This window comes from Clarias gariepinus, chromosome 16 (genome assembly GCF_024256425.1).
Source record: "Clarias gariepinus isolate MV-2021 ecotype Netherlands chromosome 16, CGAR_prim_01v2, whole genome shotgun sequence".
NCBI lineage: Eukaryota > Metazoa > Chordata > Actinopteri > Siluriformes > Clariidae > Clarias > Clarias gariepinus.
In genome coordinates, this window is record NC_071115.1 from 11,022,308 (window position 1) to 11,048,796 (window position 26,489).

Below are 26,489 nucleotides of genomic sequence, written 5' to 3' on the forward strand. Positions count from 1 at the left end.
ATTTTCTTTTTAAGTAAACATTAACTAAAAAACCAAACAAAACAGGGAAAACATTTAAAAATTGCATGTATTAAGTATGGTAGTTAATTAATTTTCTTTGAAATTTAAAGTTAGTCCATTACTATCGTATTTGTTTCCTTTTGCTGGGTGTATAATTCTCTTTAGGAAGTGAAATCCCTCCCAGGTGTGTGTCTGTAGTCTGTGCTTCTGGCCATGTAATTATCCAGGCTAGCATTTTAAGTCTACATACAAAATCAAGGACCTGTGTTTACTTTTAAACCTTTAATTTAGTGTAGAATATGATCTGGAGATTCAGAATGCATTTGGGATTAAAAGTGTTAAGGCTAGTGGAGTTTGTTTAGTTGTAGATAACTAACTCTATCATAGGTTTGAGTTTTAATGTACAGTACATTCCTGATTTTGGTGCTGATGAAATTCTTCCAGAACTATAAATGCACATTTATTTCACTTTTTTGGTGATTGTATTTTGGGCTGGTTCTTTATTAATAGCGTCTGCTGATTTTTTTTTTTTTTTAACGTTCTTTGGCTCAGAAACGTTCAATCTGTGTTGGTGACGTGGGCAGTGTTGGCTAGAAAGCAGTGCGCAGCTGCTCTGTGCTGGGAATGCAGTAGAGCTTCACACACACTAAGCAGCCTTGCCTCATCAGCTTTGCCACTCGGTTCACTTAAACGAATCGAATTAATCAAATGATTCCTAATAGTCATCAGTGTGCCGCACATGGGCTCTTGTCCTAACTTACATAGACAAACAATCTTGAACTTCATATATTATTTTGAGCCACTCCTTTTAATTTAATGAGCAGGTTTGTTTAAACGTTTAAATAATTTATTTCTGTTTTTAAAACTACAGCCTGGTTGTTGAGGTTGTTTCTCTATTTGCGTGCTGCACTCGGCTCGGGTGAGCGCGCGTGTGTGGAGGCTATCTGATAGCGCGCTTTGTTGCCAGATTGATCTTTTTTGCCTTTTTGTTTAAAGGTTTATAATTGACCACTTTTCAGTGTAGCACCCCTAGCGGTCATTTATATTTACGACATTTATCCAGAGCGACTTATATGCCTAAGCAATTTAGGTTTTAGGGCCTTCCTCAGGGGCCCAGCTTGGCGGTAGTTGGTTTTGAATATGAGACGTTTGGGTCAGTAGTCACCTTAAATGGATAAATGTGGATAAATGTACGGATCGGTGGTTCGAGCCCCAGCTCCACCAGGTTACCGCTGTTGGGCCCTTGAGTAAGGCCCTTAACCTTGTCTGCTCCAGGGGTGCTGTAAAATGGCTGTCCCTGCGCTCTGACCCCTACTTATCTTTAATTGGTTCCTTTTGGGCATCTAATTGGGTCGTTATTGATTACGCAGAGGGTTAAGGTTAGGGTTAGAGGAGTCAGAGGAGTTAATCATAAGATCTGTGTGAAACATAGGTGAACATTTTTAGAATTTTCTATAGGTGTTTAAACTAACACTTATGAAAAGTCAATTTCCTTGATGCATGACACCTCATTTTAGGAGTGCATCAATGGACATGGTGACTAGTTTTATGCGAAGGATGCTACACTGGAAAGTGGTTTATTTGAACAATAGTAAGTAAATACACTTCAAAAACATTTTTGAGATCCTTTAAGTAAAAAAAGAAAAGTATTGTGTAGCAATTCATTAACCCTAAAGAAAAAGAATTTTCCTTCTGATGGTGGAAAATTTATGATCACTGTACATTTGAAATCTCCTGGTATGCAATTTCTTCTGAGGTATACGTCACGTGGCAAGCAGTTTCATTTCAACTTTTCTTAGATGGAAAAAGCTACTTGGATGAGTAATGAAACGTTTCTACTGAAAAAAGAAGTACAGTTGACATGATTCAACTTCCAGATAACCTCACCTGGATGACTAAGAATCTCAGACATACATGCTGTGGTTTGACTGTGCTATTGTGGTTTGAAATAATAATTATTAGCAAATGAAAACACTATAAATAACAGGTTGGGTGTCCAGATCATTTCACATTGGTAAAATTGGCAGTAAGAACATGTAAAAAGACAACCTTTTTTCATAATTTTTAGTTCTTTTCCAGCTCTAGGGTCTCCAATGCGGTCCTGAGTTTGGGTTTCTGTTGTGTGGTGTTGTGAAAGTTGTGGGTGTCCTGTAGATTCTTTGGCTTTCTCCCACTGTCCAAAAAATCATGCATGTAGACACATTGGGTCCTCTAAATTGTCCTGAATAAGTATATGTGTGTGGATGGGAGGGTAGCACAGTGGTGATGTGGATAGCATTTCGGCCTTGCGCCTCCTGGGGTCAGATTCCCACGTTTCGTCTGAGGTTGCATGTTCTTCCTGTGTTTGGTCCGTTTCCTCCCACAGTCCAAAGACAGACAGGTTGGACTAATTGGTATTTCCCAAAGACAGCACAGTGGCTTAGTGGTTAGCACTGTAGCTGGGCACCTATAGGGTCCAGGTTCAGTTCCTGCCTTGGGGTCTATGTGCATCAAGTTTGCATGTTTTTCACACGCTTGGTGTTTTTTTTTGGCATTCCCAATTTCCAAATGAGCGGCGTGTGTGTATGTATGTATGTATGTATGTATGTATGTATGTATGTATGTATGTATGTATGTATGTTCTGTGATGAATTGTAACTTTGTCCAGGGTGTACCATGCCTCATGCCCTTAGTCTCCTGGGATAAGGCAACCCTGTGACCCTGTATACAGGATAAACCGGTATAGACAATGATGAGTGAGAGTATTTAACAAATTGCCCATATTGCGTGTGTTGTGTGTGTGTGTGTGTGTGTGTGTGTGTGCCTCAAATCCCCTGAGAGGCTCCAAGAGGTTCCCTTCCCCTGTACAGGAATAGTATTATAGGTAATAAAAGAGTGAGAGTGAGAGAGCATGATGATTTCTTAATCAGTGTGAGTTCTCTTAATCTGCCCGATAAAGTGTTTACTGACGGTTAATGAATGAATGCATACGTGAATAAATGTTATTAATTATAAGATGATAAGATGGGTGACATTTATCCCGGTTACACTGAGGCGTGCTTTACAGTGTAACCTGGACCTTGCTCGTTTGGGGATCGGGCGAGAATCTGGCAACCCTGGTAGCGGCACAGCGGTTCAGTCTCATTCAGCCCGAGCTCGAACTGCACTCCAAACCTAACACGCATTCACACACATCTCGGTCCACTTCTCCGGCTCTGCGCAAGGAAACTTCTCTGACTTTTGGTTTATTTTCCGCGCGAACAGCGGGCATGCGTGGTGAGGAGACGGCGGGAAGCGCGCGCAGGGATGCGCTCCACTTTTTCAAATGCACTTTATATTTATTGTTCTTATGCCTGAAACCGAAGATTGTGCTTACAGGTGAGAAACTGTTGTTTTAAAGAAAGCAGCAAGCCCGCTTGGATAGCTTTATTCCTTATTACTATATTAATGCATTGCATTGCAAACTTGGATGTTGTACAATCGAAGCTTTAAAGACAGTAGGGCTAAGTTGTATCTGGCTTTACCGATGCTAAGGAATGCCACTAAAAGTCCAAAAGTTTGAGTGGAACCAGATGTGGCAGGAAGGGGGTAACAGGGGGAGGGGACTTCTCTCTTTATAGGGTTTAAACTGCATCCGACACCTCATAGTGTGACTCCAACAAGTGACCTGTGCCAAAATAACTAGGTATGTGTAGTAGGCTTTGTCTTGCAGGACGTTGTAGTCCTGGATTAGTTTAGGCTGAAACTGGAACTAGCCTGGACTGGACTGGTTAGAACTGTGGCCTTGCACCTCCACGGTGCGGGTTCGATTCTGTGTGTGTGGAGTTTGCCTGTTCTCCCTGTGTCTGGTGGGTTTCCTCCGGGTACTCCGGTTTCCTCCCACACTCACAAGACATGCAGATAAGGCTAACTTGCGTTCCCAATTTGCCTGTAGTCTGTGAGTGAACGTGTATGTTTTTGCCCTGCGATGGATTGGTGTGCCAAGTCTCATGACCTAAGTCTCCTGGGATAGGCTTCATGCCCCCGCAACACTGTATACAGGATAAAGCGGCAGAGACGAAGAGCGAGTTTTTTTTTTTTGCACGTCTCGCAAGCAGTATGACTCAAACTTCCGTCTGTGTGAAGGTCTGTGATGGTTTCCAGTCACTCAATAAGCTGTGTTTTTGTGTTTCAAATTACAGCTTCGACTTGCTATTCCTATACTTTCTGGTTAATAACCTACTTCAGATAATCGTGATTCCATCCTGGTTCTTATCGCTTTATGTTCAGAGTTTAAGCATCTCCTGGAGATAAAAGATATACCAGATGTTATTAAATAACATCTGGTATATCTGTTATCACCTGTTGTGACCAAATGGTCACAATAGGTGGCTCTGAAGGAGCTTTTAAAGCTTCTGTATGTTATACTTTTAGAAAAACATTCCAAGAGGACATCTTAAGAAAAATTATCGAATTGTAAATTATCCAAAGAACATTTCATGAGGTTTTTTGAGAAATTTACATGAGAATTTACAAATCCCAAAATTTCCCAAAGGGTGTGAGTAAAAAAATTCTAAAATAATAATAAATATAAAATCTTCCTGAAACAAGTCTTCATCCTTGTGGAATCAAATTATTTATCTTGTGCATACAATCATTATCTTTTTGGAACAACTTATCATTAAAAGATTCAATAATGTATCGTGATTTTTCTGTGATGTATCGCCACATCAACTCTTAAATAAGTTTTACAGTCAGTATTGACAATTTGTAAATTTACCATAAATATGTTTGCATTTGAGGCAGTAAAATGTTGCCATTCTTCTCTAATCCTACAACCTGATGTAGATTCTGATGTGGATTTACTAGTGTGCGGATCATTGTCCTGTTTCATGACCCAGTTTCGAGAATCTACGCCAGAATGGCTGAAAACAATAAAGAAATTGAGGATGTGGAATGGCCTAGTCAAAGTCCAGACCTCAATCTAACTGAAATGCTGTGGTGGGACCTGAAGAGAGCTATGCATTACTGAAAGTAATAATAATAAAATAAATATCGTATCGGCCGTTTCCTGTTGATTCCCATCCCTATCATCTTGTGTGTACAAGGTATTACCTTTAGGTAATAATTAAATGCACACAAGTTGTTCCTCTTGTGCACACAAGTTATTATCTCGTTCCAACAAGCTATCTCATGGGAACACTTTTCATTTTGTGGAAAGATTTGTATACAAATCATTACCATGATATGATAGAGCCCCCAAAGTCCCAAAAGTTGTGATTTTCTTTTTATCTTGTGCACACACGTTATCTTATTGGAGCATGTTATTATTTTGTGAGCACTTGTTATCTCAAAATAACACTGTGCACTGTGAAGTTTTTGTCTTGTGCATGCCACTAACTGTATTTGTGGGAGCATGGTATCTTGTGCACAAATCAATTTATCATGTGCATACAAGTTATTAATCTGCAAAAGCCTTGTTTGCAGAGTTCATTCCATTGTATGATCACTGTAGATCTGAGCATTTAATTTGCCAACATATTCACTGATCTGATCCTATCATTATTCTGTAATCCTTTATCTATCTTGCTAATACATATTATTCACACATGCATAATCATCATCCAGCAACAAGATCATTCAAAGCAATTCCAAACTACATTCCTCATCTCTGTACGTCTCAAAAGGTTTGCAGAAATTTAACCAACAAATCAAAATACACATATTCATCAGAGTGGTATAAACAAAGTGTTTTTTTCCCCCTCTTTTATTATAAGAGACTCCCCCCCCCCAAAGATAACTTGTTGACGCATTTGTCTGTGGGAACTGTGTAGACAGTCATTTACAAACACCACTTACTGCAGGTTATTGCCAAATCCACCAAATAATCCTGATTTTGCTCCAATCCATTTCCACATGTTTGGACCGTTAAGGGAGTTCCTGGATGGCAAGCATTTTAGACATGAAACAGTTAGTCCTATCATTGCCCCGGCGTACTGAGAAAACTTTCTACCTTAATGGTATCCAAACCGGTGGTATCCAAGAAAACTAGTGATATGCTGGGATAAGTGCATTAATGTCGCGGGTGATTATACTAGGCGGTTTCAAAAAGTTTGAAACTCTGGCAGTAGAATTCACTATTGATGGTTTGGCCTCTGGAAAATAATTCTCAATGGTCAATGCAACAAATGTCGAAAAAGACGACGAGCATGTACTTGGTTGAGCTGCAGACTTGCCTCCCCTTTTTCTAACATGAAGATGATGGATTTTACACCTATGTTTCGTCACCGGTAATGATCCTCAACATGAATGACGGAGTTCATGGCAGACTTTGATGCAGTGTTCCTTCTCCTCCTGGGACAGCAGCTTGGGGGCGAAGTTGGCAGCAACACGACACATGTTCAAATCACATGTAAGGATCGCCTGGACTGTTCTGTATGACACAGACAATGGCAACAATGTTGTGGATTGTTCTTTGACAATCATCATGCACAAGTTGCTGAATGGTTTCGACATTTTCAGGGCTTGAGCTCGATGAAGGTCTTCTTGATCTCTTGTCGTTTTTTCTGGTAATGTTCTTCCACTCTTGATGTGTGTGTGCCACTTAAAACTCCTCAAACTACTTATGTGAAGTTGCAGATTTGCCCAGTTACATGCAGGATTTCACATTTGTTCTTTGTTTTAACTTCTTGTCCATTATGAAATAGCAGAAATGGTAATGCACATTGTCAGAATAACCCCAATGGCACAGCACCTGCTCTACCCAGGACCGTGTCTTTTGGCACACTGACTTATGAAGGCCGGTGCTCCCTGTGCTGCTATCTTTTAGCGTGTTACAAAACTAGTCTCGAAACTTTTTGATACTACCTCATATAGAGTACTCGTTGTGAAAGATCTGCCCTGTTTTAATATATTTACCTGGTTTGACTTGAGCACGCTTTCTAAATATAATAAAAAAGGACAAATTTTTCCCAATGAATTCAATGTTTAACAAGGGCTCCTTTAAAATCATTCAATAACATATTTATAGATTGGTTTGTCAGGTCATAATGGACTTTCATGGACGTCTGTGGTCAGTCGGAGCTCATGTTAGACACACATTGCATGCACAGAAAAATCATAAATGAGAGTCTAGAAACCTAATGTGCTCCCTGGTTCATATCTCCCAGCCAATGTAAGTAGCCAAAGAACCACTGGGGAACCTGTTTGAGTATGAGAGAATAAGCCATTATATGAAATATAATATTTAGGGATTTGGATGTTTTCAGATGTTTGTGTGAACAGATGATTCTTTTTAAAACATGGAAGAAATCGATTTTAATTTAGAGCCATACAGTGTCACTTGTTAAATAATTTGTCTCATAAATCTAAATTTAACCTTTAAAAATTGATAAAGATTGTAGAATGTGTAATAATGAGCATGAGTGGTAGGTTTGAATGGACTCCCCCTCCCCCATGTTATTCTGCCGCATACAGTACATTGCAGCACATTATTCTGCCCCTTATCTCCTATATAATATCATGGTCAGGGGGTACTGTAGGTGAGCAAGTAGTCAGTAGTAGGTGTTCCATGTATTTTATCACCTATATTTTAAAAGCGAATTGTTAATGTTATATCAAAACCTTGTCTTGGGTTAATATTAATATCTTAAGGAATTTCTTATAATGTAGGATAACATTATAAACTGTTTTGTGAGAAATAAGATGACTCATGATCTGACACACAGTTTCCTACCAAAAAATAATTAAGCAATGACTTCAGTGTAATATCATGAATTGGCACAAGCATCAGGTCTTGGTTACAAGCTTTATGAGCAAGTGGAGTCTGAGGACAGCAAGAGCTGTTGTTGTATTTGGATGTTATGAACTTTTGGTCAATGGAAATGGTGACCTGAGGCCATGTTCTCATCCAGAAGCTGCCCACATCAGTGCTCGCATTAGCCCTATTCACTCGCACACGCATTACACGGACAGAACTCTTCCTCGACCAGCTTTTATTCACTGGAGAAACAAACAGCACCCGGAATTTCCTGTGTGTTACTTTCGGTGTTTACAGAACAAAATGTCCATCTATCTAAAACCGTGACTTTTTTTTTTTTTACTACCCTCTCTTCCTCATTGCACTTTTTTTTTCTTTCTTACTCTCCCATTTTCTCAGCTCTCTGTGCCCCAAACTCCACACATCTGTCATCATAAAACCTTCAGCTGGTAGGTCTGCAGCCCAACATGGGAAGCCCACAGTTTAATGGGAGACAGAGTTTACACGCCTACACTGAGCTGCTGATCTTCACACATATGCAGCAAATGGTTGTTAGCAGGATTCCTTCAAGGAGGATTTCTCTTAAATCTAATAAAGTGGTTATAATATTCAATGGTATTAATTATTTAACAATATGTTTTTATCTAGGCAGTCTGGCGTTATCTACATATCTGCAGCATTATCGTACAAATATATTATATATTATAAATTATATCATATATTATTATAATGCCACTCGAAGAAATTCATATGCATGTTTACAGAAACTTGACAGCCGCAGCTTATAGTGTTTATTGCTCATCAGACATGAAGTCATTTTTCAGTTTCAAGCCATTCATGCATAAGCCAACAAAAGTCTGTAGAAATGTTCATTTTCCCTATTTCTAGATCCTGTTGGTGAGCTTTAATGTTCATTTACAAGATTAATGCATACAAGTGCAGTGTCAGTCATGACTATTCAACTGAGGAAAATCTATAAATGCAATATGGTATTAAAGGGATAGTTCGTTTTTTCAAGTCTGTCTTAAATCAAAGTTGAGGTGCATAAAAGTACATTACCAGAGGTGTCAGTTGCTATACATTTTTCCTGATTTTTCACTGACTGTGAAGATTCCACCAGGAACGCAAGTACAATCTAAAAAATCGGGGGGCAAATTCCGCAGCTCTAGTTTCGTTTCCCTAGAAAGGAAAAAGTTAAATGTTTACTGCATACACAGAAACTTTAGAAGATACTGACTCAGTTTACCTCAGGGGGCCGGAAGGAGGATTTATAATGACCCAACACCTATTGGCAAATGACAAACTTATATATACCTAAATACCTGGACTTCTTCTCTCTTCTTAAAGTGGATTGATTACTGGTAAGAACACAACATTTATAGCATGTATAATATTGTCATATTTCCTTTTTGAAATTGTGCAACAGTCATCTTTACTTTCCTCACTACAATAAAACAGTGACTAGCCCTTTAGGGTTCTTTATTACTCAGATATTTATAGAAGATGGGTATTCATATAAAATAGATGCTTTCTAACTTGTAAATGCGTAAACATACAGCTATAATAAAATGTGGCGGGTCAATTCAAATGAAATCTCTTTTGATCCGTCGTAACTATGTGATAAATCTCACGTCTAGAAGTCTACTGTTAACCTTATTTCAGTGAGACCAGGGACACATGTGGCTTGAATCAAGTCCAAACTGTTTTATGAATGCAATCTTTCTTCTTCAAATCAGATATGAACAAAAATGTTTGATTTGAGCTGCTTGTCTGAGCAATGTCCTAGTATAAAGTGATAAGGTGCATGTTCAAGACAGTGAGTCCCACTTGCAGTCTTTTTACTCTCGATATCTGACTGGGCAAGGACCCACGAGACGCAACAAAGCAGGTTAAGATTTGAGTAAATTGGTCAGAAAATGTAATTATACAAATGTTTGCCTGTATATTCTGCATCTTTTAGCTGGTTTCTTTTGCTTTAACTTTAGGAAAGTGCATGAATTGAAGGTTAAGGCTTAAAAAAAGGGCAAAACAGTGCATCATTGTTTTACCAATGATTTTTTTTCTCTAATGCAAAACAGCCATCCTTTTTTAAAACATACCATTCTGTCTATGAACCGTGATAGAGCTTGTGTTATGTCTAAAGAACGAAGTAAGAAGCTGTTGGCCGACTTAACAGTTGTTGGTGTTGTGGTACTAAATCTGAACACCTCCTGCAGGCTAGATTTCACTTCATGTTCAAATGTAGCACTTCGAACCCGACCTTAAATGTCAGTATTTTCTGACGTCTGTTTACAATGAAATTAGGATGGATCGGCAGGCTTTCTCCTCACCAGTGACTTCACACCGGCTGTAGTTTCGCCCACACGCTCAGGCGCCATTGAAGTCAAAAACAGTATTGTGTAACCAGTCTCTCTGAGAGGAAAGTCCTACGGCCATGTACTCCAGCTGCAATGGGTCTTGGGTCAGTAACTTTCAGTCAGCATGCTGACCTGTAGGGGCCAACGTAGCAGAAAAAGTGTAAAGTCTGTAACTGTTACAAGAGGCCTTATGGTTCATGGAGTGTCTTTATAATACCTGAGTTATGGCTTTAAACTCCAAAGATATATCCAGATATATATTCCTCATTCTTGTAATTGCACCATTTTCTATAAATACCACTGGAATTACTGAATAGTAATCTTGTTATGATTAATACCATAGTGTCTATATGTCAACCGTCATATCAAGTCAGTTATTAAGCTTCACAGTTTTTATATTTCACCTACTGTACACCAATAAATTAAAATTTTTGCCAAAAACAGTTGATAAACATCTTATCTTTCTAAGTTGAAAAATTATAATTATAATTATACATTCTCTTGCATTTTTCCTAAATGTTCCTTGTAATTTTCATGACAGATGCACCAAATGTCTTAAGCACCCCAATCCTCTTACCCAGGTGAGCTAAATGATGAATCCAACTTGATCTTAAGTTGGACGTGCATAGGATTAGTGTAGGATTAGTATGTAATTACCATAGACAATGCCCCTAAACACCATGTAAGGGCAGGTGCATAAAAGGCACAAAAATTGGAAAGATGCCACCAAAGAAAAGTAGTACCAAGAAGAAGAACTATAGAAGTAGTTGAAATTGAAATACTTTGAAATGGTAAAAAAAAAGATTGTAAATGCTGTGTCAGCTAATTGATGCACAGAATAAAGAAATTTTATAAAATGGTTTGATTGACCATGGAGTGAGTGCAAAACCTCCATCACCAATGTTAGAGTTTTATAAATCTGAGTTAAACCACTTGAACTGGATAGTTTTTTCATAATTGTGTTTCAGAGTGCTCATAGCAATCTGAAACAGCTCAGCATCCATTAATCAGTCTCATTAAATTTGTGCGTTTTCTAAAAGTATGTGGTCTGCGTAAGCCCTGGGTGGCCAAAACATCCAACTGCTGTCTTTAAGCCGTTCAGAAGCAGAACGCATCTAAGCATCCAGGTATTTTTATATAGCTTTAATTGGGATCAACTGACCAATAGTATCTCTTTAGCTCACAAATTATAATGATCCAATCATTAGAATTTCTCTAAATATATATAATAATCTAAATGTAATTATTAAATAAAAATGACATTTTTAATAAATAAACAAATAAATAAATTTTCAGTGCATTGCACAAACAGTTTGTAATGTTAAAACTGGAGTTTTTTTCTTATCGTGGCTAAAGTGCTCTCAAACACACTACAAATTTTCTCTTATCTAAGAGACGATCTAAAATAAGAAAGAAATGTGGATACAATCAAAAATATGAGAAAATTAGTTTGTATGTCACTTTTTTATTTTTTAAAGCACTTTAATGAATACCATCCAACATTACATGTTTGCTAAAACTGCGCTGCTGCTAAAGTCATTTTAGGCGTAGCAGGAAAATCCTTTCTGTCAAATGAAGCTGAGGGTTCCCTCTTTCTTACCACATCATGGAGTCCTCCTTTAAATAGGATTTTTATGTCCTTTATTTTGTTTGTCTTAAACAAACTTGCCGTATCTCGTAAGCACTTGCCATATCTCAGCAACCGACCATGATACAGTAATAAACTTCATATCAAAATTGAGCTTATTGAATTAGGAATATAAAGATATATGTAACCCAAAGCACCCAAAATGGGACTATTCAAATATTAATTGATAGGCCATAACATCACCACCCATCTAATATTAAGTAGGTCCCACTTTTTGCCCCCGAAACATCGATGTGCTGTGTGGTCTGACACCTTTCTACGAGAACCAGCAATTCTGTCATCAAATTTTAGCAACTACTAAACCACTTTGTGACCACTGCGGGACTGGAAACATCCCACGTGGGCTGCTGTTTTGGAGTTCCTCTGATCTAGTTATCTAAAAAATCACAATATGACCTATGCTAAAGTCGCTTAAATCTTTATGCTTGCCTATTTGTTCTGCTTCCAATACATTAACTTCAGTAGAGGTCGGGTCTCAGACGGTTAATGTTGCGGAATGTCTGTAAGTGTTAGAACTTGTGTCATGGGAGCTATAAACAGTCATTTGCTACACCATCCCTCCTTTTTTTCAACTCTTTTAAGTAAGTAAGACAAAAGAACACGCCATGTTGCTAAGAAACTTCAAACATCTCCATCCTGTGGATTTTCCCATGTTCCAAATTGTAAAAAGATGGAACTTTAGTTTTTACTCTTCCAAAGCTCTGACATTGGAGTCTCCTTTTATAACTACTTCAATACCATCCATTTTTACTTAGTTTATGTGGAGCAACCATCATAAAAGTCTAACTTTACATCGATATTATATACAGATGTAGTATTTTCACAAATGCATCATTTAAAACTCATTATAAAATGAAATGAACTAGAAAATGAACACCATTTAGCCAATCAGATTTATACTTCAACAGTCTCATGGTATAAGTTCATCTGCAATATGTTACATTCTAAAAGTTCTTGTTCATGATTAATTCGGTATACATATGCAACATCACGGCGTTGTTTCATGCACACTGGTTGTGGGGCAATCATCTTCTCAGTGCAAAGAAACATCTGTAGATTTTTGCGCCATGATTTAATCATATAATCATTCCCATTTCTTTTGGAATGCCAGTTTCATCCGAGCCATGTTGGAACAACCCTGATTCAGCATGAAAGAATTAGGATGTTTTGAAGCAAATCACCAAAAAGAAGGCTTTCACCCTTTCATCCATCTGTGTGTAATTGACGAGAGTCTACAATATGAAAAACTTCGTGTGAACTTCGTGAGACTGCTGAGTGTCAAGGCTTCATTTTTTTTTTAAATGTGAAGTTCAATTCACTGTGACGCAATTAAGTGTTGAACTTAACAACTTTAATGGCAAGTGGAAGAAATTAAGTTCTCGGGAAAAAAGTGGAGTGAAACCAAATCGACAGACTGTAGAGTGAAAGTCTTCCTAGATCTTCTTAGGGAAAGTAGATATTTTCTCATTTGCTTGTGCATGATTTTCCAGGGCTTGCTTATGCCAGCTCTTTGTCCTAGTTAGACCATGTACTGGCTTTTGCTCAAAGTCAACAAATGCAACAATGCAAAGCGGTACACGAAGTGTACTAAATATATCAGATTAGTATCCACATACGAACAAGCGCGACCCAACATTTTGGTGTTTATGCACATCAGTCATATGGTGGTTCACTCGGGCTATTGTGTGCTTTAGGGTGAACAGACCACAGCCTGACTAGACGATTTATATACAGTTTGCTGAGCAAGACTGGGGATATTGGTAGCAAGCTGTGGGTTGTCTTTTTGGCTGTCCTCATCACTCTGTCCCTGTTTCCACTTTGTGGGTGTTTAGGCATTTACACTTCTATAATAATCATAAGCAGCAGCTGCGGGTGTAGCTCATCATGATGAAGTGTTTGAAGGTACGGGTGGGTGGTGAGGCAAAAATATAAAAAATGCTAATTTTTTTTTACACAATAATTTACACTTGGCTTGCTAACCAAGACAATAGAGACACATTTTTAAGATCACCAAATTGGTGCGGTTCTAGAAACAGCTTTTAAAATGTTTTTTAAAAATACATGGAAGAGATGGAAAAACTGACATTTTTTTTTTTTTTTTAAACATCCAGTAAGCTTATTTTTGTCTGTGAGAAACAATGAGTAGTGCTATAAAACAGTAATAATACCTGTAATATTTTTGGAATTGTGACTTAATTACTCACAATAACATTTTTATTGTTAAACTGTCTCTGAGTTTTTATTTTCTCCCCTGAAACGAGACCTGAAATAGGCTCCAACTCCCCAATAACCCTAAACAGGATAAATAGTATTAATAACGCATATGGAATATGTTAATGATATACACCTTTTTTTACTTGACACTGTCTGTGGGAACTGTACACACAATTAATTCACAATTACACTTGCACATTACAGGAACTTAGTTCAATTATGGCTTCAGCATACTGAGAAAACTTTCTACCTTGATGGTTTCTAAGCACGAGTGAAACTGGGATAAGTGCATTAGGGTAGAAGGTCATTATTCACTGATCAGCCATAACGTTATGGCCACCTGCTTGCTATCAAGTAGGTTCCCCCTTTTGCCACCAAAACAGTAATAACCTATGTGTTCTGACACTTTTCTATTGGACCCAGCATTAACCTTTTCCTCGATTGGACTAGACGGGCTGGCCTTTGCCCCCTATGTGCATCAATAAGCCTTGGCCACCCATGACCCTGTTGCCAGTTCATTGGTTTTCCTTCCTTGGATCACTTTTGGTATGTCTTGACCACTGCAGCCTGGGAACTTCCCATAAAAGCTGCAGTTTTGGAGTTGCTCTGACCCAGTTGCCTAACAATTACCATTTGGCTCTTTCACAGTAGCTATATATTCAATATCTTGTTACAGTGTTGGCTGGAAGTGGGTGGGATATATAAGGCAGCAAGTGAACCTGAAGTTTTTACCTAAAGTTTGGAAGCAGAAAAAATGGACAAGCTAAAGGATATGAGTGACTTTGACAAAGACCAAATTGTGATGGCTAGAGAACTGGGTTAGAGCATCTGTAGAACTGCAGCTTTTGTAGGATATTCCTGGTCTGCAGTGGTTAGGACATACTAAAATGATCCAAGAAAGTAAAACCAGTGAACTGGCGGACAGGGTCATGGGCGGGCAGGGATTACTGATACGCATGGGGGGGCATAAGCTGGCCTGTGTAGTCTGATCTAATAAAATTGCTTGTGTAGATCGAATTGATGAAAAGGTTAATGTTGGTTGTGTAGAAAGGTGTCGGAACACAGTGGGACCTACTCAGTGTTAGGCAGGTGGAGCTCCACATAAAACCACTGGTGATTTTTTTGGTGTATATACACCAAAAAAATCACCAGTGGTTTTATGTGGAGTGAAGCGAGGTTTCTGGTTTCTGGTACCACCATAAAGTTTATTATTTTCCTATGAAAAGTACCCCTGTTAACCACTTTTTCTTTATTAAACAATGGCACATCGTAGTTTTACACTTATTGACGTTTACATTTAATCATGTGGAACCTTCTGGAAGGATTCTTCCTGCTGATTTTTCCTGGGCACCATACAATAGTCAAGAGAAACCAAATTACCAATTGAAACAAGTATTTAATAAAAGGCTTTTGTTGTATGTGGGTCAAACTAAATGATAGCCTACTGTTTTCACAACAGTGGATAGAGTTTGCTTGTGAAAAGCTTTTCATATGTAAGAGCTACTCACCAAACTCTTATGCTCTTAGTTTGACTGTAGGTACTGAATAATTCATTGTAGGTATTGACTACTGTTCTATTCGTTATCCTAAAACTGACTACTGTAGAACTGTCTTTGGGTTAAAGCAGGACGTTGGTTTATTTAACTCAAGAATCTATTCCAACCGTTACTATTCTTATCTTTTGTATTTTAAGATATTTTTTTATGTACAATACAACAGTTTCTCTCTCTCTCTCTCTCTCTCTCTCTCTCTCTCTCGCTGTCTGGGGTAAGTAACTGTTTGGTTTTGCGTTTGTGCCCCTTACTCCATCTCCTATTTTTGCCGGCATTCACATTTTTTTCCTCACTTGGCCTGAGTTTGGAATAACAGCTGTGTTTTTGTTGCTTCTCTGGTTGTTTTTTTTCCCCTTTTTTGCCCTTCTTTAAATTTTAAAAATCAGTATAATTTTTATATATATATATATATATATATATATATATATATATATATATATATATACTATAAGATATACTATAAGAAAAATAATACTGATTTTTAATCATCAGTATAATGTATTTATATATATATATATATATATATATATATATATATATATAGTATAAATACACAGTACATATATAAATACATATAAATATATAACACAGTACATATATACAGTACACTGTAATGTGTGACATTCTTAGAAGGAAATAGGAAAAAAATGAGTAAAATAAAGCAAGATGGAGGAATGAGAAAAAACACACTAGTTGTTGGAGAGACTGTTGAGTTTGGCTCACGACATAATTTTTTTTCTCTGCGCTCAGTGCAGCTCAAGATATGCAAATTTCCACTACTACCTCCCTTTTTTTTTGCTCTTGCCTCCTCCTCCCTTTGTCTTCCTTACTGCTTGTTACTAGTTGCCTTTTCATAGATTTAAGTTGCTGGTGAAAAAATACAGACATTTATATGCAAACGTAATGACTATTTCTACGAGGAGCGGTTGAGTCAAACCGGGACTTTTAATTATGCAGAATAACAGAACACAAGTCATGAAAGTAAAAACTACGTTTAGTTCTCTGTATAATCCTCTGCAACACTAACACATAGCCCATCAGTTCACTAGTGCTTGGATACCATCGAGGTAGAAAGTCTTCTCAGTTTGCCAGAACCATGATCAGCCAGCCTGCTTCATGTCTGTAATGCTGGCCTCCGAGCAGCTCCGTAATGGTTTGGAGTAAGGGTGTCACGATTTCGATTTTAAATCGAAATCGATCGAAATTCATGCTCAATCTCGATTAGCGAATCAAAAAATGGAATCGTGGAAGCTGCCACGCCCCATGTCACGTCAGTTTGTGACACCTCAGAAAGTTATTGAAGGTCTTAGCAGTGCACATTTAGTAGCCTTGACTACAGATTGCTGGACCTCCAGAGCAACACAGAGCTTCATGACTGTCACAGCGCATTACATTAATGATGACTGGGAAATTCAAAATCCAGTACTTCAAACTCGCCCCATACATCAAGCTCACACAAGGGAACATTTAGCAGAAGTGCTGAGGGAAGTGGTACTTGTGACATCTCAAAGAGCAGCCCTCTCCACAAAGAATGTGGACATTCTCATTTTCTTAAAGAAGAACATGAAACTTTATATATATAAAAAAAAAAAATCTGCCCATATAAATGTAAATAGTTCATATTTTTGACAGTATTTTTGCACCATTTTTAGCAGTTCTCTTTTCATATTCCTCTTTAACAAGAACTTGAAACTGCTATTTTTTGTGAACTTGAATGTCGTCATCTGTGAAGAAAACTGCAGTTACAAAAGAGAAATTAGATGGCGGGTTATTTTGTATAAGTTTCCAATTGACTGAAGATATAAGTTATTGTTACATTATATTGTTAATAAACATTTTAAGTTTGACAATGTAGTGTGCGAACAAAGGTCAGATATTATTATATTGCATAAAAGTCTTAAAATGGCATAGCTTGTGCGTTCAAATTTTTCTTTTTTAAATCGAGAATCGAATCGAACCGTGACTTTAGAATCGAGGATTTGGATGATCGTGACACCCTTAGTTTGGAGTGAGGTCAGGACTGTATGGGGGATGTGGCAAAAACTCCCAGCTCAGTTCCTGTAATGTGCAAGTGGTGTACATAAATGATTGCGTGTACATTTCCCACAAGCTGATACGTCTCTTGGCGACAAAACGATTTTCAAGGATCAGGCTTTCCACTCATTGTATGTTCACTGAAAAACGGCTGCAGTGAGGTCCAAGCCGCCTCAGCTATGATAGTCATTCATGGACGTACGGCCTCCTTGTAAGTGTTTGCACTATTCAGATTTACTTCGGCTAAGAGTCTGATCATCATACGCTGCTTGGATTTTTCTGTAAATTTCAATCGATTTCACACCTTTATTCACAAGATAGTTCATCACAAATCCTGGTTTGACTTGAACACCCCTTTTAAGATTCCTGGCTTCTTGTTGAGTTGGGTTCACGTTTTCCAAACTTTGTAGGTTTCTATTTTATACTTTCTAAGGACGCATTGATTCTGTTGTGTCGATAATCAATAATGTTGTGTTATATTGTTCTGATTCTTCGCTTAGACTGTGCTTTACCCATACTTATGAAAAGTTCTCTGAAAACCAACATATCATACGACACTTTCTGACATAAGTTTTGTGTATGGTCGCACACAACAGGAAATAACCGACATATTTTATGATTAATAAGGACAAACAAATCAAAGCAGACTGCAAATTGTGCTTTGTGAAAATATCAAGAGGAGAAACATGAAGAGTTCATTGCTAGACTTTATCCAGTATATTGTTCTTAATTATTAGGGACCCTGAAGCAATGAAAACATTTCAAATGCGCTACTGTGAGCTGTACGGAAAAACATTACTAAAGTAAAAAGAAAACCCACTCCTGACTGCAGCCCTAGTCGAGCCATTGTGATCTAATGTACCTTAAAATCAGCTCACTAACATTATAAAGAATGACTGGTACTACAAGTTTGTGCACTATTCAATGACACTCTGTAAACCAGGGAAACAGAGTGAATATTGTTATGTGATGTCCTTGATTTATACCGAGGTTATTCATTTTGGTATCAACATGTACCAACACATTATCAGAAAATGGTACTGCATCAACGCTAAGCACAAATCCTCCACTGTAAAAGGCCACATCAGGTCACAGCAATGAAAGAAACACACACACACACACACAGGCATTTGATCACCTAAAATTCATGGCTTTGAATGTGACATGTGAAAACACTCGCAGTGAATAAGGGGGCAATTACTAAAACATGTTAAGCCCAGGACTAACGGAAACTGGTTTTAACCAGAGAGTGCCAAAGTTTGTCTGTTTAAGCTCACTGTGCTCTGAAACCAACATCTGATACCGAGGTATGTTATCACACTTGTAAACAGACGGCAAGTGATGATGACCGATATCTGGAAGAATTTTATGATTAATACTGAAAATCAAATCAAAGCAGACTGAAAAATGTCCTTTGTAAACAAAGCAAGGGAACAATCCAAAGTCATATAGATTTGGCGTTTCCAGATTGCCCGTAGTGTATGAATTAGCATGTGAGTGTGTTTGCCCTGGGGTGGATTGTCGCCCTGTCCAGGATGTACCCCACCTTGTGCCCTAAGTCTCCCCTGTGACCCTGTATACAGGATGGATCTGTATAGACGATGAGTGAGTGATTTGCTAGGTTTGTATTGATTGTACAGAGGCACTGTCCACTAATGTGCCTATTGATTCCCTTGTTTTTGAAGATAATGATTTTTTTCTATGGATTTTCTAGTGCATTAGTTAATGCATTATTTTCCTGTCTCCCTTTTTAGCACATAATTCCGACTCCGACACGTTTGCCTTTTTCCACGAGGGGGTGCGAGGCTGTTTGGCCGTACGAGACCACGCGCTGTACCTCACAACATCCTGTGATGGTGATGCTCAGCTCTGGAAGTGGGTCACCCGGAATCGCCTCTTCAACCTAGGCACCTCCCTCTGCCTGGGTGTCAGAGTTGGAAACGGGAGTGCCTCGAGTGTCTCGCCTCGGCTCAGCGTGTACCGGTGTGACCGAGAACCAGCTCAGGTCCGGTGGTCGTGGAGCTGCAGCAAGTTCCTGGATGATCTCAGCACCTACTTGCCCAATCCGAACCCACCAAGAGATGACCGCAACGTCTCGACTGCTCGGGCCTCTCCACCTGCCGGAAGCTCACGGTGGAGACTTTATGATGGCGAGGTGGACCTCTGCGCCAAAACATACCGTGGTAAGACATATTGTACTCAGCTCCTGCTTGGGTACCAATCAGACCGACCTATTAGATTAAATTGACTTCATTTTGTACTGGGGTTATGGGATAATAAGTACAGTGCCCTCCTTAACCATAAACTTTTTACCTTTTTTAAAACAATTTAATTAACAAAATATATCTATTATTTAAATGTGCTTTCATTTGAATCTATTGTGAAATGCAGGTTAATTTAACAACAAAGCTGGCTCAGTACATGGTAAAACTACCTTTGTCTTCTGTAATATGTGTTTTCACATCTGGATCCTGATATTGTTTCCTACTTTCCTTGCCAAAATTGCTCAGGCTGTTTGAAATTGGATGAAGACTGTTGGTAAACAGCAATTTTCAAATCCTGCCACAGATTCTCAGTTGAATTTAAGTGTAGACTTTGATTGAACCATTCTAACAGATTTAGATTTTTGGGTTTGAGCCACACCAAGGTAGCTTTGGCAGTATACCTATGGCTGTTGAACGTAAACCACTGCACCAAAGGAAAGTCTTTTTCAGCCTGGAAAGTTTCCTATGATTACCTTGGATTCTGCTTCATCTATAATTCCCTCAACCCTGACCAGTTTCCCAGTCCTTGGCACCCCACAACATAATGTTGCCACCCTATTGTTTTACTGTGGCAGTGGGTTTTTCAAGGTGTTGAGAAGTCCTGGGTTTTAGCCAGATACAGTACTCTGCAAAAGGCTTGAGCCATTCCTAATTTCTTCATATTAAATTAAATTATGTGGATCACATTAATGAAATAGAAACAAATGTTTTACTGTAAAAGTCTGCAAAGTGCCTAAAGATACAACAGAAAAAATGGTTGTATATGTAACAACCTCAGCAGCAACCTCATTTCCCCTCTCACCAGTTCCAATCACTCAGCATCCATCTAATAATTCTTGGTTATTATACATATTGAAGATTATATGGTTTCAAGACTACATTATGAATCCGGACATTTTAGCATACTTTGCAGCTCGATTTCAGGTTAAAATGACTTCTCAGGCACTTCCACAGAGATCATTAATAGGCAGAGGTAAGGCAATAGACAGAGGTCTAAGGCAATGAGTTACTGTTACAGTATGCAAAGAAAAAATTTCACTGTGCAGTAGTGTAGTTGTGTCGAATAAAGGCGTAACTTAACATCAAGTTTTAGTTCATTATTTTACCTTTTGCCCAGATCAGAAATGTACATATAGAGTACTGTGCAAAAGTCTTAAGCCACCCCTGATTTCTTCATATTAAATGAAATTTCTAGTACAGGGACTGGACTGTAAATAAGAGCCGAAAATAGGATAAAAAAAAAATCCTTCAGGACGCCTAGAGAATTATTCACTCACTTACTCATCTTTTATACCACTTTATCCTGTATTCAGGGTTGCGGGGACCTGGAGCCTATCCCAGGAGGCTTAGGGCACAAGGCAGGGTACACCCTGGACAGGGTGCAAATCACTAGACAACAGAGTGTTAACCACTTCACCACCATGCCATCGAGAATTATTCAAGACTGCATTAAAAATATAAGAACTCTTGTATTTAAAAAAATGAGAGGGGCTCAAATACTTCTGCTCAGTGCCATATAAACAAAATTTCAAGGGCATGAATACCCACTTATAGTTAAAAAGTAAAAACAATTATTGTCACTAGGTTGGCGTTGAAAAAACAGCATGGCTAAAGCATCGCATTTCCCTTTGTGTTACCTTATTTAATGCCAGACTCACTTGTTTGTTTTCTGGCACTGGACACATTGTAAAAATATGCTCAAAAGTGGAATTCTGCCAATTCTCTTGTCAACCCAAATAGATAATCCTCTAGTTACCTACCAATGAAGTAGTTCATATTGGTTAGACCCAGGTGAGATTTCAGTATCTTGATGTTGATTTACAATGTCTAATTTGTAACCAAGCTTGTCAAAATGCACAATAACATCCATATTTTTTATTACTAAAATTAGCTAATGTACACTGCCTGGCTGAAGAAAAGCCATTTTATAAAGGACAAATTATTGGCCGACATCAAGCAAAGAAAACATAAAACTGACTGGAAGTGTGCTATAAACCGTCCAACATATTATTGAAACCTCAAAGGGTAGTGATGATTTTTTTGCAGAAGAAACATTATTTTCTTTCAAAAAAATTTTTTTTTAAATCCTGAAACACAGTGATTGGAGGATCTTGGTGAAGTTGCAGCATGAAAAAAAAACATCAAGAGTTCTCTTTAATAGTGAAAGTAAGAGCATTTCCACACGCACAATGCTAGGGAGTGCAGTAGTATGTAACACACATGAAAACAACGTGAACGCAGAATGTGAAGATATTGATTCATTATAGGCCGGAAGACGATTGATGGCAGAGAGAATGTGAATACTGTCCTGATGGAAGTCTGGAGCACATCTGGGAGTCTTTAGATCAGGATCTGTTTCATCCTGGCAGATTTGTAGCCAAGGGCAAGTCTGGCTGCGGACCAGAGAATCAGACATCCTTGAGAACGTATTGTGTTTGTACACAGTAGAGTAGCCCGGTGTGTGGCAGCTGGTCTGGTTTTAAAACTGCTGGATGAAGAGATCAATTCGGAAAAAAACATTGTGAATTTCTGGGTGGGTCATTAAAATTCTTACAGTTGCCTAAATTTCAGGGTGAAAACTAACAAACTACATGTCCTCATGTTTCAGTGTTTGCATAAATGGTTCATTTTAACAGTGTTTTTACATGAAATATTCAACTTTGCTATATAATCTTTTTCACAGTGAAAATGTTTAATTAATTCAACGCCAGAAGTCAAATAAAAGACACTATGCATTTTAAAAATTAATTCCGTTTCGAGATCCAATTAAAAATATGTTTATTTGCCCGCAGCAATGTGTGTGCCAGTGGAGAAAAATAAACATCCCTGGTCCAATTAATCAGTTATCTTAATTTTTTTTTTTTCGTTGAATGGTTAATGGAAAGAAAATGATATGTTGTACAGATCATGCAAATCAGGTTGAATTTCAGGGCGAAATACAGTTTTTACACCAAATTGTCAGAAATCCATGCTGGACTTAATGTTGATACTGAGCAGAATATACAGTACATCATAAAGCAAATGTGCATCTTTTACATTGTTTCACTGACACAACATTAAATGTAACTAAAAATGAATTAACAGCTTGTCATATCTTTCATTAAAATTGATTGTTAGCTAGCGTTCAGGTTAAAGTTAAAATCTACCTTTATTTTTCTATGCCATGATCCGGACTTGCTGCTTCATGTTCGAAAGGCAGGCCTCCCAGGAACTCCTTTAATGTTAAGGTTATCAGGCGATTTTTTTTTATGATCAGGCGTTTCCACTGGCTGAATGTTCTCAGAAACGACTGCAGTGGGCACTGAGCCACCTCGGCCAGAATCATCATTCAAGGACATACAACCTTCTTTAAAATGTCTGCACTAGTCAGATGTTCTGTTGTGACTAAGTGACTTATCACTTGAAGACTTTCCTCCTTTTGTAAATAGGCTAAAATTTGTTGATGCACAGCCAACAACCTACATATACAGTAGTGTTTTAAGAATAACAAAATACTTTTTTATATGCAGGTTTTGAAAATTGATCAAGGTAACCTGTCCTTCACCTTTTATACCCATGTTATCTATTATATCAGTTTTTCAGTTAGTGTAACAGATTCTGAATTTAAGAAAATCGAGTCGTCAGGATATAATGCATTGTTCTCTGTTTATTCCCTTTTGTATATATTTGGACTTGTGGAGCAGATTCTGTTATTTTAAAAGATGTAGATCAGTGCTTTTAAAGCTTTTAGCATTTCAATTGGTACAATTTCATCATAGCTGTGAGTCTTGCAGAATTGCATCTTTCACCACAGCACTTGGTCAAAATTACAGCTGTAAAGCATATAAAATGGAAAAAATAACAAGAAGTGCCTGAGAGCCAATGCTGAGATGGCTTGAGATGACAATGTTATTTAATTGTAGACGTTACAAAATTTTAGGGCTGCTCCATTTCATTGCGTTGTTCTTCTCGAATGTCTCGGTTTTCCATCAACTGGCACGAAACTAAAAGAAAAAAAAAGAAACTGAAAAAGAATTCTTAGCTCCATCCTGTCATCTGGTTCGTGGTGAGGCGGATGGAATGAACTGAAGTGTTTTTAAACCTGAGAAGGAGATGCCGCCAGTCTGAGTCACTGGGCAGTTTTGCAGGCATGTGTGTGTCTCTGTCTGTGTCTGAAGGTACTGTGAAATTTTTTATGTCTGACCCTGGTTTTTAAAGGGAATACACCAGTGTTTTTCCAGGTTAATATCCATGTTCTACATCTGTAGCATATGTGTGACTACCACAGATAGCAATTCTGGCAGGTTTGCCTGTACTGAGAAAAACATGTTTCATTTAAGATTCACTCTGTAACAAATTTTCCAGGTAGTCGAGATTCAGTAATGGATTAATAAATCTAAGGTTTTATCTAAACATCAACATTTTTGTTAAAAATGTAGGCACAAATCCTAAAAGTGGATTGCGTATGTATTGTCCAAGTTTGATGCAGTATAATAACAAAGACCCAAATGTTATTATCTACGAATTAAAGGAGGACTCCTGATTCGATTCAGTTTTATTGATCTGAAGCAGCTATTTTTTTCTTGCAGGTTTTGAAGTATTAAAAGCTAATAAAAGCATCTAATGAGGATTGGAATCCTATGTAAATTATGTTGTTGAAAATGTTATGTTCCCACATTCTAGTCCAGTAGCTGGCGGTGTTGCACCAACCGTTTATAAACCCCAAATCATTTTAGACCATTTAATGTTTATTAAAAAATGTGAATTGATTCTAAATCAAAATCTGCCCCATTTGAGCAAGACAAAAAATCTATTGAATTTTTTGATTGATTAATTTACACAGCTTCACAAAAGGGGAGGGTCTGATAACAGATACTAGCAAAATCAGCATGAATGCCAGTGGAGGTAGAGAGTTCAACTGTCATTGTCTTCATCTCAGAACTGTACTATACCTGCGAAGTTATTACTGTATCTTTCAATTACATTAAAATGAACATTTCTTCTTTACAATGAAAATTGCTGTTGGGTTTTTCCTATACATGGCGCTGGGCATTAAGGCCAAACAACCCCACTTTGGTCTTATCCATCCACAAGACATTGATCCAGTAGTCTTGTGCGTTGTTCAAATGCACTTTTCCAAACCTTAGTCATGCTTCCTTGACAGTTTTCTTTTAATTGTGCAATCATGGAGTTTATCATTTAACATTCTCAACATCCTCAAACTGAGATGCAGCTCTTGTGTTTTTTGCTTTTGTATTTCTCCGAGCATTGACCTTGGGGTGAATGTGCTGGGACATCCACTCTTGGCAACTGTCTTGAATGCTTTCCACTTGTGAATAATCTTTCTCACTGTAGCATGGTGAACTCCAACTTGTTTGGAAATGACTTTGTAATCCTTTCCAGATTGATGTGCAGCAACAATTGGTTCTTTAAGACCATTGTTTATGTCTTTCCCCTTTGGCATTGTGTTAACACACACCGGAATCTATTGGTTATTAGCACGTGGTTGCAACTTACACTCTTTAATCACGTGGATGCTGTAAGGGGGTATTTAGTTTTGCCCACTCGCTCCGATATAATGATTATAATTTTTTACATAGAATTAAAAGAGTAGGTACTAACTTTTAAACATTTAAACATTACTATAGAGGTGGAAAGAGTAACAAAATTTGTACTCAAGTAAAAGTACTGTTACTTCAGTGAAATGTTACTGAAGTACAAATAAAGTTACCATTATAAAAATCTTTTCAAGTAAAAGTAAAAAGTAGCTCATTAAACATTTACTTACAGAGTTACAGAGTTACTTTTTTAATATAAGGGATGGCGGATTCTAGTGTAGTTCCAAAAAGACAAGGGGATATAAATCTCAAACTAGTTGTTTTTAATTAAATGAACACTTTTGCATAAAAAAGCCTTTCTTTTGCTTAAAATTAAAGTGGTCGGGGTTTGTGTCATAAGAATTTGATGGCATTTTGCTTTCAGCTGGATTTGCATCACTGGCATCTGTTTTGTCCGTCTCCATCGTTCTCCAGAGTGTTTTTTTTTCATTATAGGATATATTTTTTTGTTCTCCGTTGCATAATTTGTATTATTTTTCATTTACATTAATTTATTTTTTACTCAGTAATGTCATTGTGTTAACAGTGGAACCTTGGATTGCAAGTAACACGGTTTGCAAGTGTTCCGCAAGACAAACAAAGATTTTTAATAAATTTTGACTTGAAAAACGAGCATTGTCTTAGTTTATGAGTACCAAGTATCATGTATCACTCATGCGCTTCTTGTTTTTATGCCGAGCGTCACGTGATCACAACTGAGCCAATGTTTTTTTTCTCTTTTTTTGCGCTGGTGCATTGTTACTAATTGTCTCCTTTGCTGGGTCTTAGTGCGCGTCTTTCACTGGTCTAATCAACATCTGTTTACTATAACACTGTGACCACATGTGTGCGCATAAAACATTATACTTTATTTTGTGTTTGTATGCGTGTGTACAGCGCACATGTACTGTTTATTATAAAACATGTGTGTGCGCGCGTGTACAGCAAAAGCAAGTCTCGTTAAAGAGGTTAAAGATCCATTTCCCCTTTCCCTCTTTGTATCAGCCTGCACTTTGTATCTGTGTGTATGTGCATCATTGGACACTGTGCGCCTTTTACAAACACACCCCGCCTTTCGCCTTCAACCACACACACACACACACACACACACACACACACCCCTCCT

At 37.8% G+C, this 26,489-nt stretch overlaps 1 protein-coding gene across 1 annotated transcript in view; it reads left to right on the plus strand.

Annotated features, from left to right (window-relative positions):
- Positions 1-3,151: 3,151 nt before the first annotated feature.
- mrc2 (mannose receptor, C type 2) overlaps positions 3,152-26,489 on the plus strand; it is a 47,619-nt gene continuing 24,281 nt past the window's right edge. The window contains exons 1-2 of the mRNA XM_053514653.1: positions 3,152-3,357; positions 19,278-19,706. Coding sequence (XP_053370628.1) covers positions 3,249-3,357; positions 19,278-19,706 — 538 coding nt within the window. The 5' untranslated portion in view covers positions 3,152-3,248. The remainder of the gene's footprint in view (positions 3,358-19,277; positions 19,707-26,489) is intronic.